Source organism: Myxine glutinosa, chromosome 12 (assembly GCF_964187855.1).
Source record: "Myxine glutinosa chromosome 12, kmMyxGlut1.1, whole genome shotgun sequence".
NCBI lineage: Eukaryota > Metazoa > Chordata > Myxini > Myxiniformes > Myxinidae > Myxine > Myxine glutinosa.
In genome coordinates this window covers 113,870,597-113,891,695 of record NC_136272.1, presented here as the reverse complement: position 1 = coordinate 113,891,695, position 21,099 = coordinate 113,870,597, and the positions used below count along the sequence as shown (strand labels likewise).

The window sequence follows — 21,099 nt, the reverse complement described above, 5'->3', positions numbered from 1 at the left end:
CTTAGCTTTGCCTAGCAATCTAATAGTAGTATAATTGTATTGGTGATCGTGATATCCCATGCCGATCGAGAATTTGAAACATGTTTATTTTATATTCAGGACGAGGTACCTCTCGCTGCTCCTTGTGCTACACCTAAGCCGATCAAGCCGATCAATCTCGAGGAGTGCATCCTATGCCAGAAGAAGAAGCGATCTGAGTACCTCTCGCTGCTCCTTGTGCTACACCTAAGCCGATCAAGCCGATCAATCTCGAGGAGTGCATCCTATGCCAGAAGAAGAAGCGATCTGAGTACCTCTCTAGTGGTGAAATCGGCAGGGGGTATATTGTTTCGATTGCCAAACAAGCAGAGAGTAATGACACTCGAGCTGCTAGGGTTCTTCGACTGACAGTGCAAGAGCAGGGTATCATAAAATACCACACCTCATCTTGCTACAGAAGTTTTCAAAGGGATATGGCTAAGACTGGCAGCATAACCCAACCATTAGAACAATCAGAACCATCTCAGCAGGGGCTTATTAATGATACATCTGAGCGACGCAGCAAGAGATTTAAGTCCAGTGTAACTACAAATGTCTATCATTTGTGGTGCAGGTTGCAAGCCAGTTAAACAGAATAAAATACACACATTGTTCAGAATCTGTGAAAAGCCAATGGCCCAAAAACTACTAAATGCGGCCATGATGTTCAAGGACCAAGTGTACACTGAAACAGCGGCAATGTGTGAGCTAGGATGATGTTTTTGCGGCTGATATCCGATATCACGACCTGCGCTCTGGAGACTGGATTCTCTACCTCAGTGCTATGGAGAGGGCAACGTCACTGTTCTTCTTTTTTGGGAGAACAAACTACTGTCGATGGACACCACTATTCCTGCAGGACTGCTATCAACTGAAAGATAAGTTCCCACTCCTCTACGACTCCTACATGAACGGTGGATTTGTCGTGAACACCACCAAGAAAGGTAGTGGAGTGCCCTTTGACCAGGTGCTAGAGCAGTGCTACAACCGGCCTGCCAAAGTGAGTGGGGGGATAATTGGGGTCACCAGGAAGAAGGAAGCAGTAACTCTGTGGGGAATCATCAAGCATAAAAAAGACCAGTACGTTGACCTCCTGAAGATGAAGGATGATGTCGGAGGAGAACTCTCACTTCACCACGACTTCAACCCGAGTGCTGCAACTAAGATAGTTGGGATGGTGCAAGACATAGAGGAGTATCTCCTGAAGGTATGCAGTCCTCTACAAGACCAGGTAGCGCTGAAGAATGTTCTCACTGGAGAAATTGTGACCAACGTAAACGTAGACAAGTTGTTGTGCTGTATCAATGAGGGCAGCGCTGCTTGTGCTAAATTTATCGATGATCGACTCAGAAATAGGTCGATATCGATACACTCAACTATTAGCAAAATGAAGTTTACGTCCCCGAAGATCACCTTGAATTTGGCTCCCACAGCAGACATCAAAGATGGGACAATCAAAGCTCTCATGTTTATTGAGTATGGGTGTCACCGGGGGTTCACTGTTGAGGAGCTACTCCAGCATGAGATCACCAACTCTGCGTTCTTCTTGATTGACAAAGATGGTTAGTTGAGGAAGAGTGCCAAATCACAACTTGGGACTGAGCTGCTGAAGTTGTGCCCATTAATAGATAAAAAAAGGGCCAGAATCCTCCCCACAAACCCACGCCATCGTTATCGACTTCATGGCCTTGGTGAGAAAGGTCCCCTTAAAGAAGCTTGATCCGCCCATCAAGACATTCCATGACTTTGCTATTGCCTTGACATCTATGGTCACCAAAGCTGGGCACAACTGTGATGAGATCCACATCGTTTTCGACACTTACAGAGAGGACAGCATCAAGAATGGAGAGGGGGAGAAGAGGAAAGTCAAAAGAAATGGTTGTCCTTGATGTGATATCACCGAACCAAAATGTTCCAGTGGTATTAGAGAACTTTTGGTCGTCTTCCATCAGCAAAACTGCTTTCCAGGCATTCTATGTTGAGTGGCTCACCACCAATTACCAAGGCACCAAACCTCTATACCTTGGTATATCACCACAGGCATGGATGGTGTCAGCTGGGTGTGCTTCTCCATTCCCTCGGCTCAACTGCACACACGAGGAAGCTGATGACAGGATGATGTTCCATGTGCAGGACATTCTAGTCACCGGTCAGGACCTACATCCATGACGCTGTCATCAGGTGACACAGATGTCTTTGTGTGCCTGTTATACCACATCACAGTCAATTGGAGACATCTTGGCCTCCAAGAGCTCTGGCTCGTCTGCAACTCAGGAGTGAAAAGATCAATATTGCCACTCCACGATATCTGCATAGCGCTGGGAGACGAGCTCACAAAGTGTCTCCCAGCACTCCATGCGCTGACTGGGTGCGATACAACCAGCAAGATATCAACTAAACTTGCAGCCCTGAACGCTGTCCGCCAACCAGGAAATTCCTCTCTGATCCTGAATTTCGACTATCCACAGCTAACAGAAAGCGCAATACAGATGGCGGAGACATTCTTGGTCAAGTGCCTCAAACCATCAACAGACCTGAAGACATTTGACGACCTGCGTCTCGCTGCATTTGATAGCAATGCCCTCAAGATGGACTTTGAGAGAACCACTTGCACCTCAACTAATGCAAGGAAACATATCCATAGAGGCCATCACCAACAGCAGCTGTGGGTCCAAGCCTCATTTAGAGATGCCACCTTCATTATGAATGCCAAGTCTTATGGTTTTGTAAGAAGGGGCAGTTTATTAGTCCCTGAGATTGTGATCTCAAAACCCGAAAGCCTGCCAGATCCCTGCACGTGTGGCAAATGTTCTCACAAGAATGGGTGTCCCTGCAGGGTAGCTGGGATCAAGTGTTGCAAGTACTGCAAATGCAAGGGAGGTGATTGTTGTAAAAACCCTATCACTGAATGAACGCTGCTCATCATCCTCATACCTGGACTCTGTTGTGTTACTCTTCATGTTCCTGACCCTGGTTTACATGACACATAAACAGTACTAATGTGGTGTTAAAAGTTGTATTGTTCGCTGTTGGACAATTTCCCTGCTGATCTTTGAAACATTTAAGCTCTCTAGATACTGCTGCCTACTAAAGTAATACGTTTTGTTTTTTATTTTTTATTTTAAGTTCACATTCCATTGATTCGTTCCGTATGTAATTACATTCCGTATGTAATGATTGAAAATAGTATTTCTTTATATTAACCAAAAGCTCACTTTCTTTCTTTTTAAGAAATCCCTTCTATTGTTCAAATTCCAAATTGTCAGTTCAACTCTAGTAGATGACACAAATGTTCTAATTTTGCTCTAAGCCCGGAAAGTTTAAGTTAATAAATATATGGCAATTCCAGTATGTAGGTAGTTGTATGGTAATAAGTTGACCTAACGGTTTTTAGCCATTTTCTCGTAAAATATCAAATTAGAAATTTTACACTCTTCTATGATCCCCCTAAACATGGCCATTCTGAACATTTTGAGCACCTCAGAAAATCTGTAGCTCCAACGGTTTCGAAGATACAGCTATGTCGGAAGTAGCACTTCTGATGAAAAAGGGCGTGGTCATTTTCGGGCTTTTCGTCCCGGATAGCGATTTTGGCACACATCCCAAGTTGTTCCTTGGGGTCATATTAGCCTATAACAGTTGAGTTATCCTCTCCTAAATTATGTGCATACATATCTAAGCCAGGTCCTAGACTACGTCTGTCCATCACTATCTGTTGGGCAGGAATTCACCAAACTTGTTACTTATGGTCACCACTTGGCAAGAAGGTGCAAGAACAACAACATTTTGGTTGTCAACAGAAGTATCCCTCTGGGGCGGAGCCAAAAGATCAAATACCAACAAATGCAGTTGCAGGCACATTTTAAACATTTTTGAATGAAACTTTGTGTAATCAATAAGCATTGGGGGACGCATGAAATATAATGATTTTTTTGGATTTGTTCCCTTGTTCATGTCTCAGGGGACGGGGACTTAGGGTCACAGAGGTCAAGATGGGGAAAAAAATAAACTCAAAATTTGATATTGTATCAATTCTGGTGGAACTTTCTGCCATTTTGATATTGTATAAAAAAACACCTTTAGAGGCCATTTTTCCCCGCAAGCAGGGGTTGGCCTTTTTCGGGGACCGTGGTTGTTGTTGTTTTTTGGTCCCCTTTTGGAAGCAATGTTTTACGGCCGGATGCCCTTCCTGCCACCAACCCTTTTTGTCACCTTTTTACGACAACCAGGGAATTACCAGTGAACTGGTACTCAATTTGCTGACCTCGGAAGGTATGAATACAGGCTGAGTCAACCCCCCTGGTGTTAATTCAGTGATCGACCGGGATTCGAACCCAAGTATCCTCGGATCCTAAGCTGGCATCCTAGCCGCTAGCCCAACACCAGGCATTTTGATATTGTATAACAAAATTATTTTGATGAGCTGTCGTAAAAGTAAGGTAGAAAACAACCAATTTGGTTATCAGTGCACCAACCTGACTGACTGTCAATCTCCAGTTTGCCAAGGATGTAAAATTGTTGTATTGCTCTTCTTCCCTTTATAAGGGGTGAGGTCCGATAGCACCATGCTCCTGCCCTGCCTTGAACACTACACTCCTCCACTCCACTCTGTCCTCAGCAAATTCTCTCCACTCTCCAACCACCCCCACCTTACTGATCTCCCCCTTCACACAATCCTCCCATTTTAACCACAAAACACCTGTTTTCCTCCTACCTTGCTCCTTCAAACTATCCGCTATCTTTGCCATTCTCTCTTCCCCCATCCGCACCTAATGTCCACCTCAGCCAGCATTTCACCAATCTCCCCGTCAAGATCATCTGCACACCAATTTCCCCTCTCAGTTCCTCCATCCTCGTTCTATCCACCCTCTTCACTCCCACAATCCTCCTGATCTAGTTGTTCTCACCTGCAGCCTCTGTTGTCTGCCAGTGCCACCGTATCCAGACCGTAAAGGTAGGCCGGCGTTATACAAGACATCAGAACCTTTCCTTTCAATCTCATTGAGATCTTTCTGTCTTCCATTACTCCCTCCACCCTCCTCCATGCATTTGCACCCACATGAATCCTCCTGTGCACCTCAGCCTCTTACTTACCATCCCTGGTCACTGTTCCACCCAGATACTCAAACCTATTTCCTTGTCTGATCCCTTTCCCCTCTAACCTGATTTTTATTTCTTTTCTCTGGTTCCAAGCCCACATCACCTCCATGCTCATTCTCAGCCCAGGTTTCTTATCCAGGCATCCTTCCACTCGCTCAGTGTGTCCTGCATCTCCCACCCACTCTCCACCACAACAGCCAGATCATCCGCATACAAAATCCTCCCCAAAATACCCCTCATGTTCACCTTCCTATTGACCAGCTCCACCACCATGATAAACACGAGTGGGCTGAGAGTGTTTCCTTTCCTCAAACCAATTTTCACACAGAACTCGTCCGACATCCCAGGACCAACCAAAATTCTTCTCTTCGTTCCCTTGTAGATCCCTTCCACCAACCTAACTTCTGTCTCCGGCACTCCCGGAGATCTCCAGAGACTCCCGGAGACTCCGGCATCCATCTCAGTGTTGCCATCACCATCTCTCTCGGGACTGTGTCGTAGGCCTTCTCCATATCCACGAATCCCAATGCCATTTCACCTTGCACCTCCAGCCTCTTCACCACCAGCTGTGTCAGTGTTAACATCCCAAATGCCGTTACCCTACCCTTTCTAAACCTTTGCTGCTCTTTTCCAATCTCCTTCTTTCTCCACACTGTTACTTATCCACCCACCCAGAACCTTCTACAGCACCTTCATGACATGACTAAGGATTGTAATATCCCTGTACTTCCCAGAGCTTGAACATTCTCTTTCCCCTTCCATATCAGCACAATTAACGCTGTCCTCCACTCCTCCGGAATTGACCCATCTCTCATAAATGCATTCGGCATGTGATAAAACAGTAACCGTTAAAACAATCACGGTAACCACCAGGTAAGCCACCTAGGACCTCCAAACACAAACAGACTTGGACAGGTATCTCAACATGGACATCGTCTGTAACTATTCTGAAGACAAAAACTGCGATGATGTGACCTGAAAAAGAAGAGAACTAGGAGCGTTCAAGGGATCACATACCTCAAAAGGTAAAAATAACCATTTTGTGCGACATCATAAAGCACCGCTTCCTCTTCCTCCATCTGTCTAACGCTATGTTCGAATGCTATGTCTAACGAATGATATGTTCGGCCTGAACGAAATTGGAATCAAAATGGCGGTGTGCGGAGTCAGCTGCCGCACCGCCGTAATGACATCACATCACCCCGTCATGTGACCAGATACTCGGCTCTGATTGGTATACGTTATGATGCAAGGTCAGTATTTCAGTGGCCACATGAACCCTTATGTCCTTGGGCACACCACGCATGCACTCTCGGGATGAAACTAAAACTCAGTATAGCATTGGTAGAGTTCCTGCACATCTTTATTCACAGCACACAGCAAGGTTCGAGTACCGTTGAGGTAACTCTCCTAAAAATTATCCGATTTTCACCAAATAAAGTTTACCAATGGCTGCATAGACCCATATTTCTCACTAAAAGTGAAATCAGAACGTAAATCGGAATTAAGAAAATCCCGTGACGTCGCTCCGTGCGACAGCCTGCACGTCTTGCATTATGATTATTAATATGGCGATGCGTGAATTAAATAATTACCAACTCGCGACCGGAGGTAAATCGGCCAAAAATTATCCGATTTTCACCAAATTTGCGATGATCACGTGTTCAACCACCTTAGCCACTACCAAATCCGAAAACAGAATTTAATTTCAAGTTGAAATAAACCGGTGAGGTCGCTCCGTGCGGCAGCCTGCACGTCTTGCATTAAATGTCAATTACCGGTATAAATAATTACCAACCCGCGGTCTGAAGTAAATCGGCTAAAAAATATTCGAATTTCGCCAAATATGTTTTGGTCGAATGTGAATGTACCCTAGCAACTGCCAAATCCGAAAACAGAATAAAATCTGAGTTAAAATAAACCAGTGAGAGCGTAGAGCAAAAACGCACTTTTCATCTGAGGGATTATTAACATTGGGAATTTATTTTACAAACTCAAAGTCCTAACTCAGAACTCGTATACCATCCATCGACAATCCACATATGTATGGAAAGCTCATAACCCCAGGCATCCGATGATATCAAAGATAAAAATCTAAAAATTAATTTTAACCCCTTTAGTCGCCAAAAACCGGCACGACCAAGCATCTATTCAAGACCATGGCGCTGGCGCGACCTGAGGTAAAAGCTTAAAACTTTACACGACGATAACTTAAAAACTACAAATGTCACAAAAATCAAACTTACCTTATTTTATTCCTCTTGATCTTGTCCCTCGAAATCACCAGGGATGCACCACTGCCTGCACAATGTCGTGAAGTTAGCACCCTTTAACCTTCACCTGATTTACCCGATTTATGGTTGTACCATTACCAAAATGGGAGGAGTTTATATTGCTGTGGATCGTACCATTAAAAAGGAGGTGGGAGGGGAGGTGCACTGCCTGCATTCGCCCATCTGTTGCTCAGCCAAACGCATGCGCCAAGTGTCTGAACCCGCGGTTCCTTTCCTACTCACAGACAGAAGAATGCAGAACGAGCGTGTCGGTCACTTTATAACCTTTGGTTTGTGATATGTCACATCGCCTGCCCTCTTTTTTTCCTTTTTTTTTCTTCCTTTTTTTGTTTGTTTGCTTTTTTCTTTTGCTTTTCCTTTTTTCTTTCTATTTTTTCTTCTTTTTTTTTGTATACAGGAGGCACGTATGACATCATCATTAACATATTTTATTCCCCATGGAGAGTTCTTTACAATGAGCCATGTCTCAATTTTTTCTATTCAGCACTTTCGGAGATATAGAGGTGCAAATTTTTCGGTTTTTCCAAGATGGCGGCCGAACCACGTGACCGATGACGTCATCATTATTTTTTTCCCTACATCAGTTTATGCCGACATGGCGCTCAAGAAATGGCATCTTGATTGGATGAAGTTTTGTACTTGTCGAATTATGGAATTATGACGTCATCATGGAGGCCTTGCGCCGAGAGAGTTAAAAATTGGGCACAGTCTATTCCAGGGCAAGACAAATATGTGTGTAAGATTTGGCGACTCTATGTGCAACAATGTAGACGTAGTGCTGCGCACAAACAGACATACAGACAGACAAACAGATGAAAAATCGGTCAGAAACCGAGGACTTGCCGGAATGTCCTTTTTTATCGGCCATTTTAGACAAATATGGCGGCCGAACCATGTGACCGATGACGTCATCATTATTTGTTTTCTAAACTAATTTATTCCTTGATGATGCTCAAGAAATTTCATCTTGAACGGATGAAGTTTTGTACTTGTCGAATTATGACGTCATAATGGAGGCAGCTATGACATCATCATTAACATATTTTATTCCCCATGGAGAGTTCTTTACAATGAGCCATGTCTCAATTTTTTCTATTTAGCACTTTTGGAGATATAGAGTTGCAAATTTTTCCCGTTTTTCCAATATGGCGGCCGAACCACGTGACCGATGACGTCATCATCCTTTTTTTTCTCCACAAGTTTATGCCGACATGGCGCTCAAGAAATTGCATCTTGATTGGATGAAGTTTTGTACTTGTCGAATTATCAAATTATGACGTCATAATGGAGGCCTTGGGCTGGGAGAGTTAAAAATTTGGCACAGTCTATTCCAGGGCAAGACAAATATGTGTGTAAAGTATGGCGATTCTATGTGCAACGATGTAGACGTAGTGCTGAACACAAACAGACAGACAGTCAAACAGACAGACAAACAGTCAAACAGACAGACAAACAGACAAACCAACCGATCAACATACTTGCCGGAATCCTTTCCGGCAAGTAACAAACTAACCAACCAACATACTTGCCGGAATCTTTTCCGCCAAGTAATGAAAAATCACTCATAGAGCAACACTTGGTAAAACAGAACAAAGCAGAATGGCACTCAATAGAGAATCCTTTTGACCTCACAAATAATTGGTGGTTTCATTCAGTTAGCTGATATGAAAATCCAATTCAAATTTCAAGTCAATCAGATGAAAATTGAGGCTTTTAGAAATTCAAAAAGAGTGGTTTACCTTTGGCCTATGTTGACCTTTTGTCCCAAGCTGATCTCAAAAATAGTTGATGGTTGAATTCAGTTCGCCGATATGTAAATCCTATTCAAATTGCAAGACAATCGATTGAAAATTGAGGATTTTAGAAATGTGAAATTGTTGTTGACCTTTGGCCTATGTTGACCTTTTAGCCTATGCTGATCTCAAAAATAGTTGGTGGTTGAATTCAGTTCGCCGATATGTAAATCCTATTCAAATTGCAAGACAATCGATTGAAAATTGAGGATTTTAGAAATGTGAAATTGTTGTTGACCTTTGGCCTATGTTGACCTTTTAGCCTATGCTGATCTCAAAAATAGTTGGTGGTTGAATTCAGTTCGCCGATATGTAAATCCTTTTCAAATGTCAAGTCAATCGGATGAAAATTTAGGATTTTAGAAATGTGAAAAAGTGGTTGACCTATGTTGACCTATGCCTATGTTGACCTTTTGACCTTTTCACCTAAAAATATATAGGATTTTGTCGGACCACGAACTCTACCATTTGGTGAAGTTTCGTGAAGATCGTTTTCAAATTGTGACCTGTAGGCAAGTATAAGTGAGCGGGCAGACAAACACACAAACACACACGCACACAAACAAACACACAAACTGGAGTGATCAACATACTTGCAAAAATATATACGTATATATATATTTGCCAAGTAACAAACGGACTCAAATGCAATACCCTCTCCTCTGGCGAGGGTAAATATAATTTGTGCCAAATTTGGTCGCAATCCCATCAGCAGTTTTGGAGAAGAAGTTTCAAGTGTTTACGGACTGACGGACGGACAACGCGCCATTGCATAAGCTCCCCTGAACTTCATTCCAGGTGAGCTAAAAATCGGGGGTGCTAATTGTATAAATATACTCCACAACAGCTCTCCTTTTGGGGGAGCAACAGCTCTCCAAATGTCTCTCCGTTGGATTTATTAGAAGGGTTGTCAATTGCAAAAGAAGTCACACATTTGTTCAGCTTTATTGTGCTCTCGTTAGACGCATCTTTGAGTATGCTACCTGAGTCCTCCCTCCCAGCAATCCTCCATAGGTGGAGCACAGAGACTATTTACCCGATCCTGTGTAGGTCTCCCATGGAGACACATGCCGAACTGCGGTGGTGACAACAGCGATCATTCTCTCCGTTGCACTCAGCTGGGTACTTGATGAACATGCTTAAATATTTGTCTGTCGTTTTTGGTGTAAAATGTTTGCACAAAAGATTTGACATCGCCATTGAAAACCTTGTCAATGTCAATCCTAGACATATCAACAAGAAAGACGTCATGCAGAGCACGATACTTGCAAAGTTAACCCCCTCCCCCACCCACTCACTCCAAAGAAAAGTTGCTATGGAGACATCAAATTGACAATTTCATTAAGGTTAAAATTGACGATCTTAATCATAGCTTGGTTCAATCAGATGAAAATTGATTATTTTTTTAGATGAAAACATGATTTTAGAAATTTGACCTTGAGCGGACCTTTGGACTTTTGACCTAAAAATAGTTGGTTTCCCAATTCAGTGATGCACTACGCAATCACTATTTAATATCCAGTTTAATCAGATGAAGATTTATTATTTTGCAGATGGAAATTGATGATTTTAGAAGTTTGACCTTGAGCTGACCTTTGAACTTTTGACCTAAAAATAGTTGGTTTCCCAATTCAGTGATGCACTATGCAATCACTATTTAATATCCAGTTGAATCAGATGAAAATTGATTATTTTTCACATGAAAATTGATGATTTTAGAAGTTTGACCTTGAGCTGACCTTTGAACTTTTGACCTAAAAATAGTTGGTTTCCCAATTCAGTGATGCACTATGCAATCACTATTTAATATCCAGTTGAATCAGATGAAAATTGATTATTTTTCACATGAAAATTGATGATTTTAGAGGTTTGACCTTGAGCTGACCTTTGAACTTTTGACCTAAAAATAGTTGGTTTCCCAATTCAGTGATGCACTATGCAATCACTATTTAATATCCAGTTGAATCAGATGAAAATTGATTATTTTTCACATGAAAATTGATGATTTTAGAAGTTTGACCTTGAACTGACCTTTGAATGTTTGGGCTAAAAAATAGTTGGTTTCCCAATTCAGTGATGCACTATGCAATCACTACTTAATATCCAGTTTAATCAGATGAAAATTGATTATTTTTCAGACGAAAATTGATGATTTTAGAGGTTTGACCCTGAGCTGACCTTTGAACTTTTGACCTCAAAAATAGTTGGTTTCCCAATTCAGTGATGCACTATGCAATCACAATTTAATATCCAGTTTAATCAGATAAAAATTGATTATTTTTCAGAAGAAAATTGATGATTTTAGAAGTTTGACCTTGAGCTGACCTTTGAACTTTTGACCTCAAAAATAGTTGGTTTCCTAATTCAGTGAGGTACTATGCAATCACTATTTAATTTCCAGTTTAATCGGATGAAAAGTAATGATTTTTCAGAAGCAAATTGACTTTAGACTTTTGACATTTTTGGGGAGTCCATTCTCCTTCAGCCGTTCCTCTTAGTAAAGTTTAGCTGGGCCACTAACATTCCAAAGCAAACCATTTCTATCTAGTTTTGATCGGTAACCATTTGGGATGATCGGTAACCATGCATAGCTCATTTTCAGGCTGACCTACTTTGGGGTGTCTGTTTGGGGCACCCCATCACCAGAAATGTCTGTCATGGGTTATGTCAGTTGTGGAATGTTCTCGAGTGCATTATGAGGTACCGGTAGGTTCCAATCGGTAACTCAATGAGCTGTTGAGGGCAATTCTGAGCACCCCTTAAGAGGGTCTGTCAAGTCCCTTCCACCATTGAACCTGTCAGTGGTGTCGCAGTGTTCAGCAGATTGTGTACTAACATAGCGATGTAGTTTCAGCAGATAACCATTTCAGCTGATCCAGTGCAATTTCCGAGGACCTCTCCAGTCCTTTTCACGGGCAGAACCACCACTCAGAACTCGGCAGACGAAATAGAGTAGCTATTTTTAGCTCTTTCACGAGCCTCGACTCTGTATACAAAACAAAACAAAAAAAACAACAAAAAAAAACAGACATTGTGGTGATCACCAAAGTTGGTGAAAGACCCAGGCCAAGCTTCTCCTGACCCGACCCCACAATAATTGTGGGATAATGGTGCTGTTGTAGCGGTTGCCGCTGAGCATACACAATCGCCTTACACCTGCCGAAGACGCAACCAGGGAGCGATCACTGTACCGGGCTCGCCCAGGCCGCCCGGACATGCCCAGACTCGCCTTTCCCGGGCATGCCCGGACTCGCCTTTCCCGAGCTCGCCCAGGCCGCACGGGCACGTCCAGACTCGCCTTTTCCGGGCATGCCCAGACTCGCCTTTCCCGGGCTCGCACAGGCCGCCCGGGGACGCCCAGTCTCGCCTTTCCCGGGCATGCCCGGACTCGCCTTTCCCGGGCTCGCCCAGGCCGCCCGGGCACGCCCGGTCTCGCCTTTCCCGGGCATGTCCAGACTCCCCTTTCCCGGGCTCGCCCAGGCCGCCCGGGCACGCCCAGTCTAGCCTTTCCCGGGCAAACGCTCCGGCATGACGTGTTTGATTGCATATATATATTGCTGCCCGATAAACGGGCTTTTCAGAGTACCCGAGTTTTGTTTTGCTCAATAAAGAAGCTCGGACGAATTCCCGTCTTTTGTCGCGTCAATCCTTTCAACTCGCGTAGGAGCACAGCTCCTTCACTGGTGACCCCTGACATGGACACGGCAGTTGCCCTTAAACTGCCTACCTTCTGGGAGGCTCACGTGGCGGTTTGGTTCGCCCAGGCGGACTCCCAGTTTGCCCTGCGAGGCATTACCGCCGACGACACCCGCTTCCACCATGTGGTAGCAGCACTCGGTTCCGCCACCGCGGCCCGCGCCCTGAGCCTCCTCCAGCACCCGCCAGCCGCTGACAAGTATGCCGCGATCAAGACGCTCCTCCTCGACGCATTCGCCCTCTCACCGGCCGAACGCGCACGACGCCTGCTCGACCTGCCCGAGCTCAGTGACACGCGCCCGTCCGAGCGAATGGACTACATGCTCTCGCTGCTCGGTGAGCACGCCCCGGATTTTCTTTTCCAGGAGCTGTTCCTCCGCCAGCTGCCTAGCCAGGTACGCTTCGCTCTGGCAGGCACGCAGATCGCGGATCCCCGCGCCCTCGCCAGGGAAGCCGACAAGATCTCCTCGGCGGGCCAGCACATCAGGGCGGCTACCTGGAGCCCGCCGCCATCCGAGGCGACGCCCATGGCGCCCGAGCGCCCGGTGCGGTTGGAGGCCGAACTGCCGGTGCAACTGGCGGCCGCCACGCCGCGCCGACTGCTTCCACACGACGGCCGGGGCCTCCACCTGACCAGGCGTGGTGTTATTACCACGCTAGGTTCGGACAAAAGGCTCGGACATGCCGACCCCCGTGCACTTTCGGCAAGTCGGGAAACGGCCGGGCCGGCGTTCATTACCAGCCATGAGTGCCGGCCACTCGGGCAACTTACTTTTCATCAAGGACAAAGCGTCCGGGCGGCGTTTTCTTTGTGACACCGGCGCCCAACTGAGCGTCATACCCGCCTCCAAGCAGGACAGGCAGACCGCCGTTTGCGGCCCCTCCTTGGTCGCTGCCAACGGATCGGCCATCCGCACCTTCGGCCCGCACAACGTCACCATCTGCTTCGGCAGCCAGCGCTTTAATTGGACCTTTGTGACGGCAAGCGTGCCCATGCCTTTGCCAGGCGCCAACTTTCTCTGCGCTCATGGGCTGCTGGTCGACGTCAAACGGCGTCGCCTTGTCAACGCCGAGACTTTCAGCTCCCTGGCATGCACGATGAGCAGCTCCGCGCCGACCGAACTAGCATGCGCCCTCCCGGTGGCGAACGAGTTCGCTCGCCTGCTCGCAGAGTTCCCGGCCCTCACGCGGCCGACGTTTTCGGCTATCGCAGTGAGACATGGTATCGAGCACCACATACCAACTACGGGCCCGCCGGTCTACGCCAGGGCCCGCCGCCTCGACCCGGACAAGCTCGCCGTGGCAAAGGCCGAGTTCGACGCGTTGGAGCACCTCGGCATCGTGCGGCGCTCCGATAGCGTGTGGGCCTCGCCACTGCACATCGTGCCGAAGCCGGGGGCGGCTGGCGCCCATGTAGTGACTACCGCCGCCTCAACGATGTTACCACCCCCGACAGGTATCCGGTCCCGCACATCCAGGACTTTTCCGCCCGTTTGGCGGGGCGGGTCATTTTTTCAAAAATTGACTTAATACGGGGATACCACCAGGTACCTGTCAGGCTGGCCGACGTCCCAAAAACGGCCGTCATCACGCCGTTCGGCCTGTTCGAATTCCTGAGGATGCCGTTTGGCCTCAATAACGCGGCCCAGGCGTTCCAGCGCTTGATGGACGGCGTGCTGCGTGACCTGCCATACCTCTTCGTCTACCTGGACGACATCCTCTTCGCCAGCACGTCCCGGGCCGAGCACCTCCAACACGTCTGAACACTGTTCGGGCGCCTCAGCGAGCATGGCTTAATTGTCAACCCAGCCAAATGCCACTTCGGCACGACGGCCGTTGATTTTTTTGGGCCACCACATCACCAGGAACGGGGCCGTGCCACTGCCAACCAAGGTCGAGGCCATCACCGAGTTCCCGCGTCCCCGCTCCATCAAGGCCCTGCAGGAGTTCCTCGGAATGGTGAATTTTTACCACCGTTTCGTGCCCCGCGCTGCTCAGCTCATGCGGCCCCTTTACGGAGCCCTCCGGGGCAAGCCGGCCAAGCATGACGTCGTCTGGTCCGCAGCCAAGGACGCGGCATTCACAGGCGCAAAGCTGGCCCTCGCCGACGCAACGCTGCTTGCTCACCCGGTGCTCGATGCTCCCATCGCCCTCACTACGGACGCCTCCGACTACGCGGTGGGCGCCGTACATGAACAATGGGTGAATGGGGTTTGGCAGCCACTCACTTTTTTTAGCCGGCAACTCCGGCCGAACAAGCTAAAATATAGCACGTTTGACTGCGAGCTCCTCGGTCTATACCTGGCCGTTCGCCATTTCCGCCACCTCCTGGAGGGCCGCCCGTTCACGGCTTTCGTCGACCACAAGCCGTTGGTTTACACGATGGCCAAAGTCACGGAGCCGTGGTCGGCCCGCCAGCAGCGCCACCTCTCCGCCGTGTCGGAGTTTACCACGGACATCCGGCACGTCGCCGGAAAAGACAACGCCTTGGCCAACTGTCTTTCTCAGGCCAGCGCGAATGCGGTCCACCTCGGCGTGGACTTCGCGCTTATGGCGGCCGACCAAACCACCGACACCACGGTGCAAGCCCTCCGGGCGGCGGACACGGGCCTCCACCTGGCCGACGTCCCCTTCGCGGACACTGTCCTGCTCTGCGACGTCTCCCAAGGCCAGCCTCGCCCCGTCGTGCCCGTTACCTGGCAGCGCCACGTTTTCGCCTCCCTCCACGGCCTTTCCCACCCGGGCCGGAAAGCTTCCCAGAAGCTGGTGTCGGCGTGTTTCGTCTGGCACGGACTTCGACGGGACGTCCACGATTGGGCCAACGCCTGCACGGCCTGCCAGCGGGCCAAGGTCCACCGCCACACCCAGGCCCCGCTGGCACCTTTCACCGTGCCCGAACGGCGTTTCGACCACGTCAACGTGGACCTTGTGGGCCCCCTTCCCCCATCACGGGGTTTCACACACCTGCTCACCATGGTGGACAGGACCACCAGGTGGCCGGAGGCCGTTCCCCTCATTTCCACCACCACCGCCGACGTGGCGCAGGCTTTCATCTCCACCTGGGTCGCCGATTTCGGCGCACCGGCGGACATCTCTTCGGACCACGGTCCGCAGTTCACCTCCGAGCTGTGGGGCGCGGTCGGCCGCAACCTGGGGATCAAGCTCCACCGTACCACGGCCTACCACCCCCAAGCCAATGGGTTGTGTGAGCGTTTTCACCGCTCCATGAAGGCCGCACTCATGGCCGGCCTTCAGGACGGCAGTTGGGCCGACCGGCTGCCGTGGGTCCTTTTGGGCCTCCGCACGGCCCCCAGGGAGGACCTCTAGGCGTCCACCGCCGAGCTCGTCTACGGCCAGCCGCTACGCGTCCCGGGCGAGTTCGTGCCCGACTCTACCAGTCCCTGGTCCGCAGCTCGCCAGCGCTCGGACCTCCTGGAGGCCGCCAGACGGTTTGCCCCCGTGCCAACGTCCCGCCACGGTGGCCCCCAGTCCTACGTCCCCCCAGTGCTTCGCACAGCGGAGTACGTTTTTGTGCGTCATGACGCACACCGGGGGCCACTCCGGCCGCCGTACGACGGGCCCTTCCGGGTCCTGTGACGGGACGACAGGTCTTTCGTCGTCGACGTCGGCGGCAGGTCGGACCGGATTTCGGTGAACCGCCTCAAGCCGGCGCACTTGGACGTCGACCAACCACCACGGTTGGCCCTTCCCCCGCGGCGAGGCCGCCCCCCGTCCACGGTTCCCCCCGCTCGACCACCCACCACCACACCGGACCCCCCCCCCCCCCCACGGCCCTCCAGGGGTCGCTTCGGCCGGGTCATCAGGACCCCTCTTAAATTGACCCTGCCGGTGCAAGTCAATTCTGGGGGGGCGCGTGTAGCGGTTGCCGCTGAGCATACACAATCGCCTTACACCTGCCGAAGACGCAACCAGGGAGCGATCACTGTACCGGGCTCGCCCAGGCCGCCCGGACATGCCCAGACTCGCCTTTCCCGGGCATGCCCGCACTCGCCTTTCCCGAGCTCGCCCAGGCCGCCCGGGCACGTCCAGACTCGCCTTTCCCGGGCATGCCCAGACTCGCCTTTCCCGGGCTCGCCCAGGCCGCCCGGGGACGCCCAGTCTGCCTTTCCCGGGCATGCCCGGACTCGCCTTTCCCTGGCTCGACCAGGCCGCCCGGGCACGGCCGGTCTCGCCTTTCCCGGGCACACGCTCCGGCATGACGTGTTTGATTGCATATATATATTGCTGCCCGCTAAACGGGCTTTTCAGAGTACCCGAGTTTTGTTTTGCTCAATAAAGAAGCTCGGACGAATTCCCGCCTTTTGTCGCGTCAATCCTTTCAACTCGCGTAGGAGCACAGCTCCTTCACTGTTAAAGAAGAAGAAGACCAATGATTTCGCTACCAACTACACCCTACATTACACATTGACCATTGAGTTTGTCTCACATTTCCCCTCTTTTTGTTCCCATTTAACCGTTATTGTCTTTGTGTAAACCATATTGGGGTACCGGGTTACGTGATGTTGAGTTGGCGCAATTTGCTTCGGCTGGTTTGTTTCTGCATTGAGCCGAGAGCGCTGCTCGTCACGTCAGGTGATGCTTTGCCTCTGGGCTCTGCCGTGTACCGTCTATGCTGATGATGGACACGGAACAGGAATTGAAATACGCATTTTAATTATAAAGCACAACGGGACAATTAATTTCAGCCATATCAATTGTTACCGTAATTTATAAAATAAAAAAATATATAGCCCGACATTCCGTTAAATGAAGGAAATACACAATATCGCGAGAGTTCATGAACTTAAGAGCTTCAATGGTGAAGTCTCGCGAGAGTTGAGACGGCGCGGGATGTTGCGCCATATTGCTGGTATTACAAGCGTGCGCGCATAGTTCGTGCTTGCCGAAGTGCAAAAAAAAGAAGTTATCGTTAAATGTTGTCCTTTGCGCTGATAGCATGAATCGCACGTCGTCGGTTCGACAGAAAGTTTCGTTTTGTGCGCGTTTTTGTTGTCCGTTGCAGATTGGAGAGAGCTGCACGTCCCGTGTGTTGTTTGTCGATAAACTGAGTTAGGCCCAAGGCCTGTTCCACACCTGACTTCCATACAACCCTTGCCTTGTGTTCAACACTCTCATTCCGTTCTCCTCGTGTCGCCTTGTGCCTTCTTTCTTTCCTTCCGTTCTCTCCTCGCTCTGCTCGTGTGACGTTTGCTTTGTCCCCCACCCGTTCGGGCGAGGCAGCTGATAATTGTTGTGAGGCACAATGATCATTGACAACGTCGATTCCCTCAAGGCCTGGCTCATCAACACCTTGGACCCCATGTGAGTTGACGTCGATAATGTAGTTCGGGATGTTATCCATGGCTGGCGAACTCAGCTTGTTTATTTGAGACCTTGCGGTTTTGACTGTTACTCCAGTGTACAGTAGTCTACTGTACAGTGTACAGTACATCGTATCTTGTACTCCGAGGGTGAAGTTGCTTCCTGAGTTCACTGCTGGAAAGGGGATGATTTGTACGTTTTGGTGGAGTTTCTCATCGGTGTTCACTGCGCATTTATCAAAGTTGGAAGATATATATATATATATATATATATATATATATATATATATATATATATATATATATATATATACACACACACACACACACACACACACACACACACACACACACACACACACACACACACTACATTAGGGTTGTGGAAGCCTGGTGTTGGCTTAGCGGTTAGGGTGCTGGCTTGGGATCCGAGGATCCTGGGTTCGAATCCCGGTCGATCGCTAAATTAACACTAGGGGGGGTTGACTCAGCCTGTCATCCTTCCGAGGTCGGCAAATTGAGTACCAGCTTGCTGGGATGAATGATCCGGTGTGTACCCCGGCTTAGAATAGGTACACCGTATCCCTGCGCATCGTAAGAGGTGACCAAGGGTTGGCGTCAGGAAGGGCATCCGGCCGTAAAAACATTGCCTCAAAACAGGGAACCATGATTGTCATGGGGCCCGCAAGGCTAACCTCCGCTCTAGCGGGGAAAATGGCCTTACAACGATCATTCACATTAGGGTTGTGGCCAAAAACACAAAAGTTTGAATTCTCATTCTCTCCAAAAGGCTGAACCCTGTTCCATATTACATTAGGGTTGTCTGCATGCAAAAAATCAAAGATCGGGAAATATTTAGATGTCCCCAACCACGTGTACATTTTTCATCTTCGAAATAAAATAACCCCCCAATTTTTTTTATTTATTTATTTATTTATTTATTTATAAATAAACTTTATTACTGCTGGACATCAAATACATCTCTACCTACTGCATTGTATTTGATTGGGGGAGAGAGAAAATGAAAACCCACCGAGGCCTATACCAGCCTAGTGATGTACAATCAGCAGCAGTTAGCAGAACTACTACTGCCATGTCATGGTGCAACTGTCAAACGTTAATAGGTCCGTGTATGTTTTCATTTTTTACAAAAATTTTTAAAACAAATTTATTAATTATGAAGTTACTTAATGCAATTATATCTACTTAAATACATATCAAGTGGCAATATACAATTAATTACTTATTGCACAAAGTATTAGGTGCGCATCACACAATCATACAATCATTTAAAGGTAGAAAACAAAAGTATTATACAGGGTCCGTCAGGGAGGTGTGACGATTTTCAGAAAACTCGTACACAGTTATTTTTAGTCGAATTTCAATTTTTTTTTTTTTAAAGACTACATATATAATGCCATGTAATACACTGTAACAAAGACATTTTAAAAATGTAATTCATGTTTGAAAAATGACCATCTAAATGGCGGCCGTTCTTGTCCAAGCATTCTGGCAGACGTGCGGAAAAGTTGTCCATAGACCTGTGCATAGCGTGCCGTACCACTGACCGACGAGGGCTGGCCTCCACAGCTTGTCTAACCCTTTCGATGTTTTCCGGGGTCCTAACGGTTCGATCACCTCCCCGAGCTGCTCCCGGCTTCACAGATCCAGTTGTCCTGAAGTTTTTTACCCACTTCAATATTGTGTTTCGAGACGGAACGGCGCCACGTTGACCAACATTGAAGTGAGTACGAAATCTGTGCTGTGTAAGCACCACCGAACTACCCATTTGAATAATCGTCTCAACAACAAAGACGCGATGTTCAATCGTCCACAGCTCCATGGCTACTGAAATGGCACCTAACAACGAGTAACCAACAGCCATCACGCATGCGCTAGACCCCCCACTTGCATTGTTATACCCAATTCAAACATTAATTGCATTTTTAAAATGTCTTTGTTAGTGTATTAAATGGCATTATATATGTAGTCTTTAAAAAAAAGAAAAATTGAAATTCGACTAAAAATAACTGTGTACGAGTTTTCTGAAAATCGTCACACCTCCCAGCCGGACCCTGTATTTGAAAATTAATAGGTAGACGAATGAATCACAGTAATTCTAAATGAGATATGTGATAATACTAGGTAGGACAATGATAGGAAAAATGTGTAAATTGTTGCGACCTCTAAACATGCTCCTATCCAGTATTTTGCATGCAGGGTCCTGTTTTCTTGTGTAACAGAACCAGCCTTGTGGAGTGGCATATGTTCAACATTTTTAGTCCCATAAGTCTGGAACCATCCCATAAAAAAAAAACTAGAAACTAGAGCGGCACTTGGTAGAACGCATACTTCCGCAAGACTAAACAGTTTACGTTTTGTATCCCACCGATAGGCTGGATCTGGATTCGGACCTGAACCAAAATCTAATCAGCTTGTTCTTGTCACCTAACCAACTCATCCACCAAGTTTAGTCATAACTCGTCCATAACCTTTTTAAATAGCATGTTACATATTGCTTTTCGCGTGATATCTCAATGGTGAAGAATCGCTTAAAAATTATACTAGCCGGATCCGGATCTTCACCAAACACTAATCGGCTTGTTCTTGTCACATACGCTTGTCACATGTCACATACACCAATCACATGGATACCTCTCCACCAAATTTCATCCGAATCCGTCCACAACGTTTTGAGATATATTGTTCACAGACAAACAGACAGACTGGTGAAAACATAAGCTCCATCCACCTTCAGTCGCGGAGGTAATCACCTCATGAATCCCTTCTTATTTTTATAATCGCATGGAAATCATGAATCTTCCTTTGCCGTGTGTGTGTGTGTGTGTGTGTGTGTGTGTGTGTGTGTGTGTGTGT

General features: G+C 47.7%; 1 protein-coding gene across 3 annotated transcripts in view; it reads left to right on the top strand.

Moving 5' to 3' along the window:
* The first annotated feature begins 17,739 nt into the window (after positions 1–17,739).
* The window catches only part of LOC144888386 (RNA-binding protein 26-like), an 81,363-nt gene continuing 78,003 nt past the window's right edge, over positions 17,740–21,099 (top strand). For all 3 annotated transcript variants that reach the window (XM_078766241.1, XM_078766240.1, XM_078766239.1), the window contains exon 1: positions 17,740–18,223. In XM_078766241.1, the coding sequence (XP_078622367.1) occupies positions 18,165–18,223 (59 nt within the window). In that variant the 5' untranslated portion in view covers positions 17,740–18,164. The remainder of the gene's footprint in view (positions 18,224–21,099) is intronic.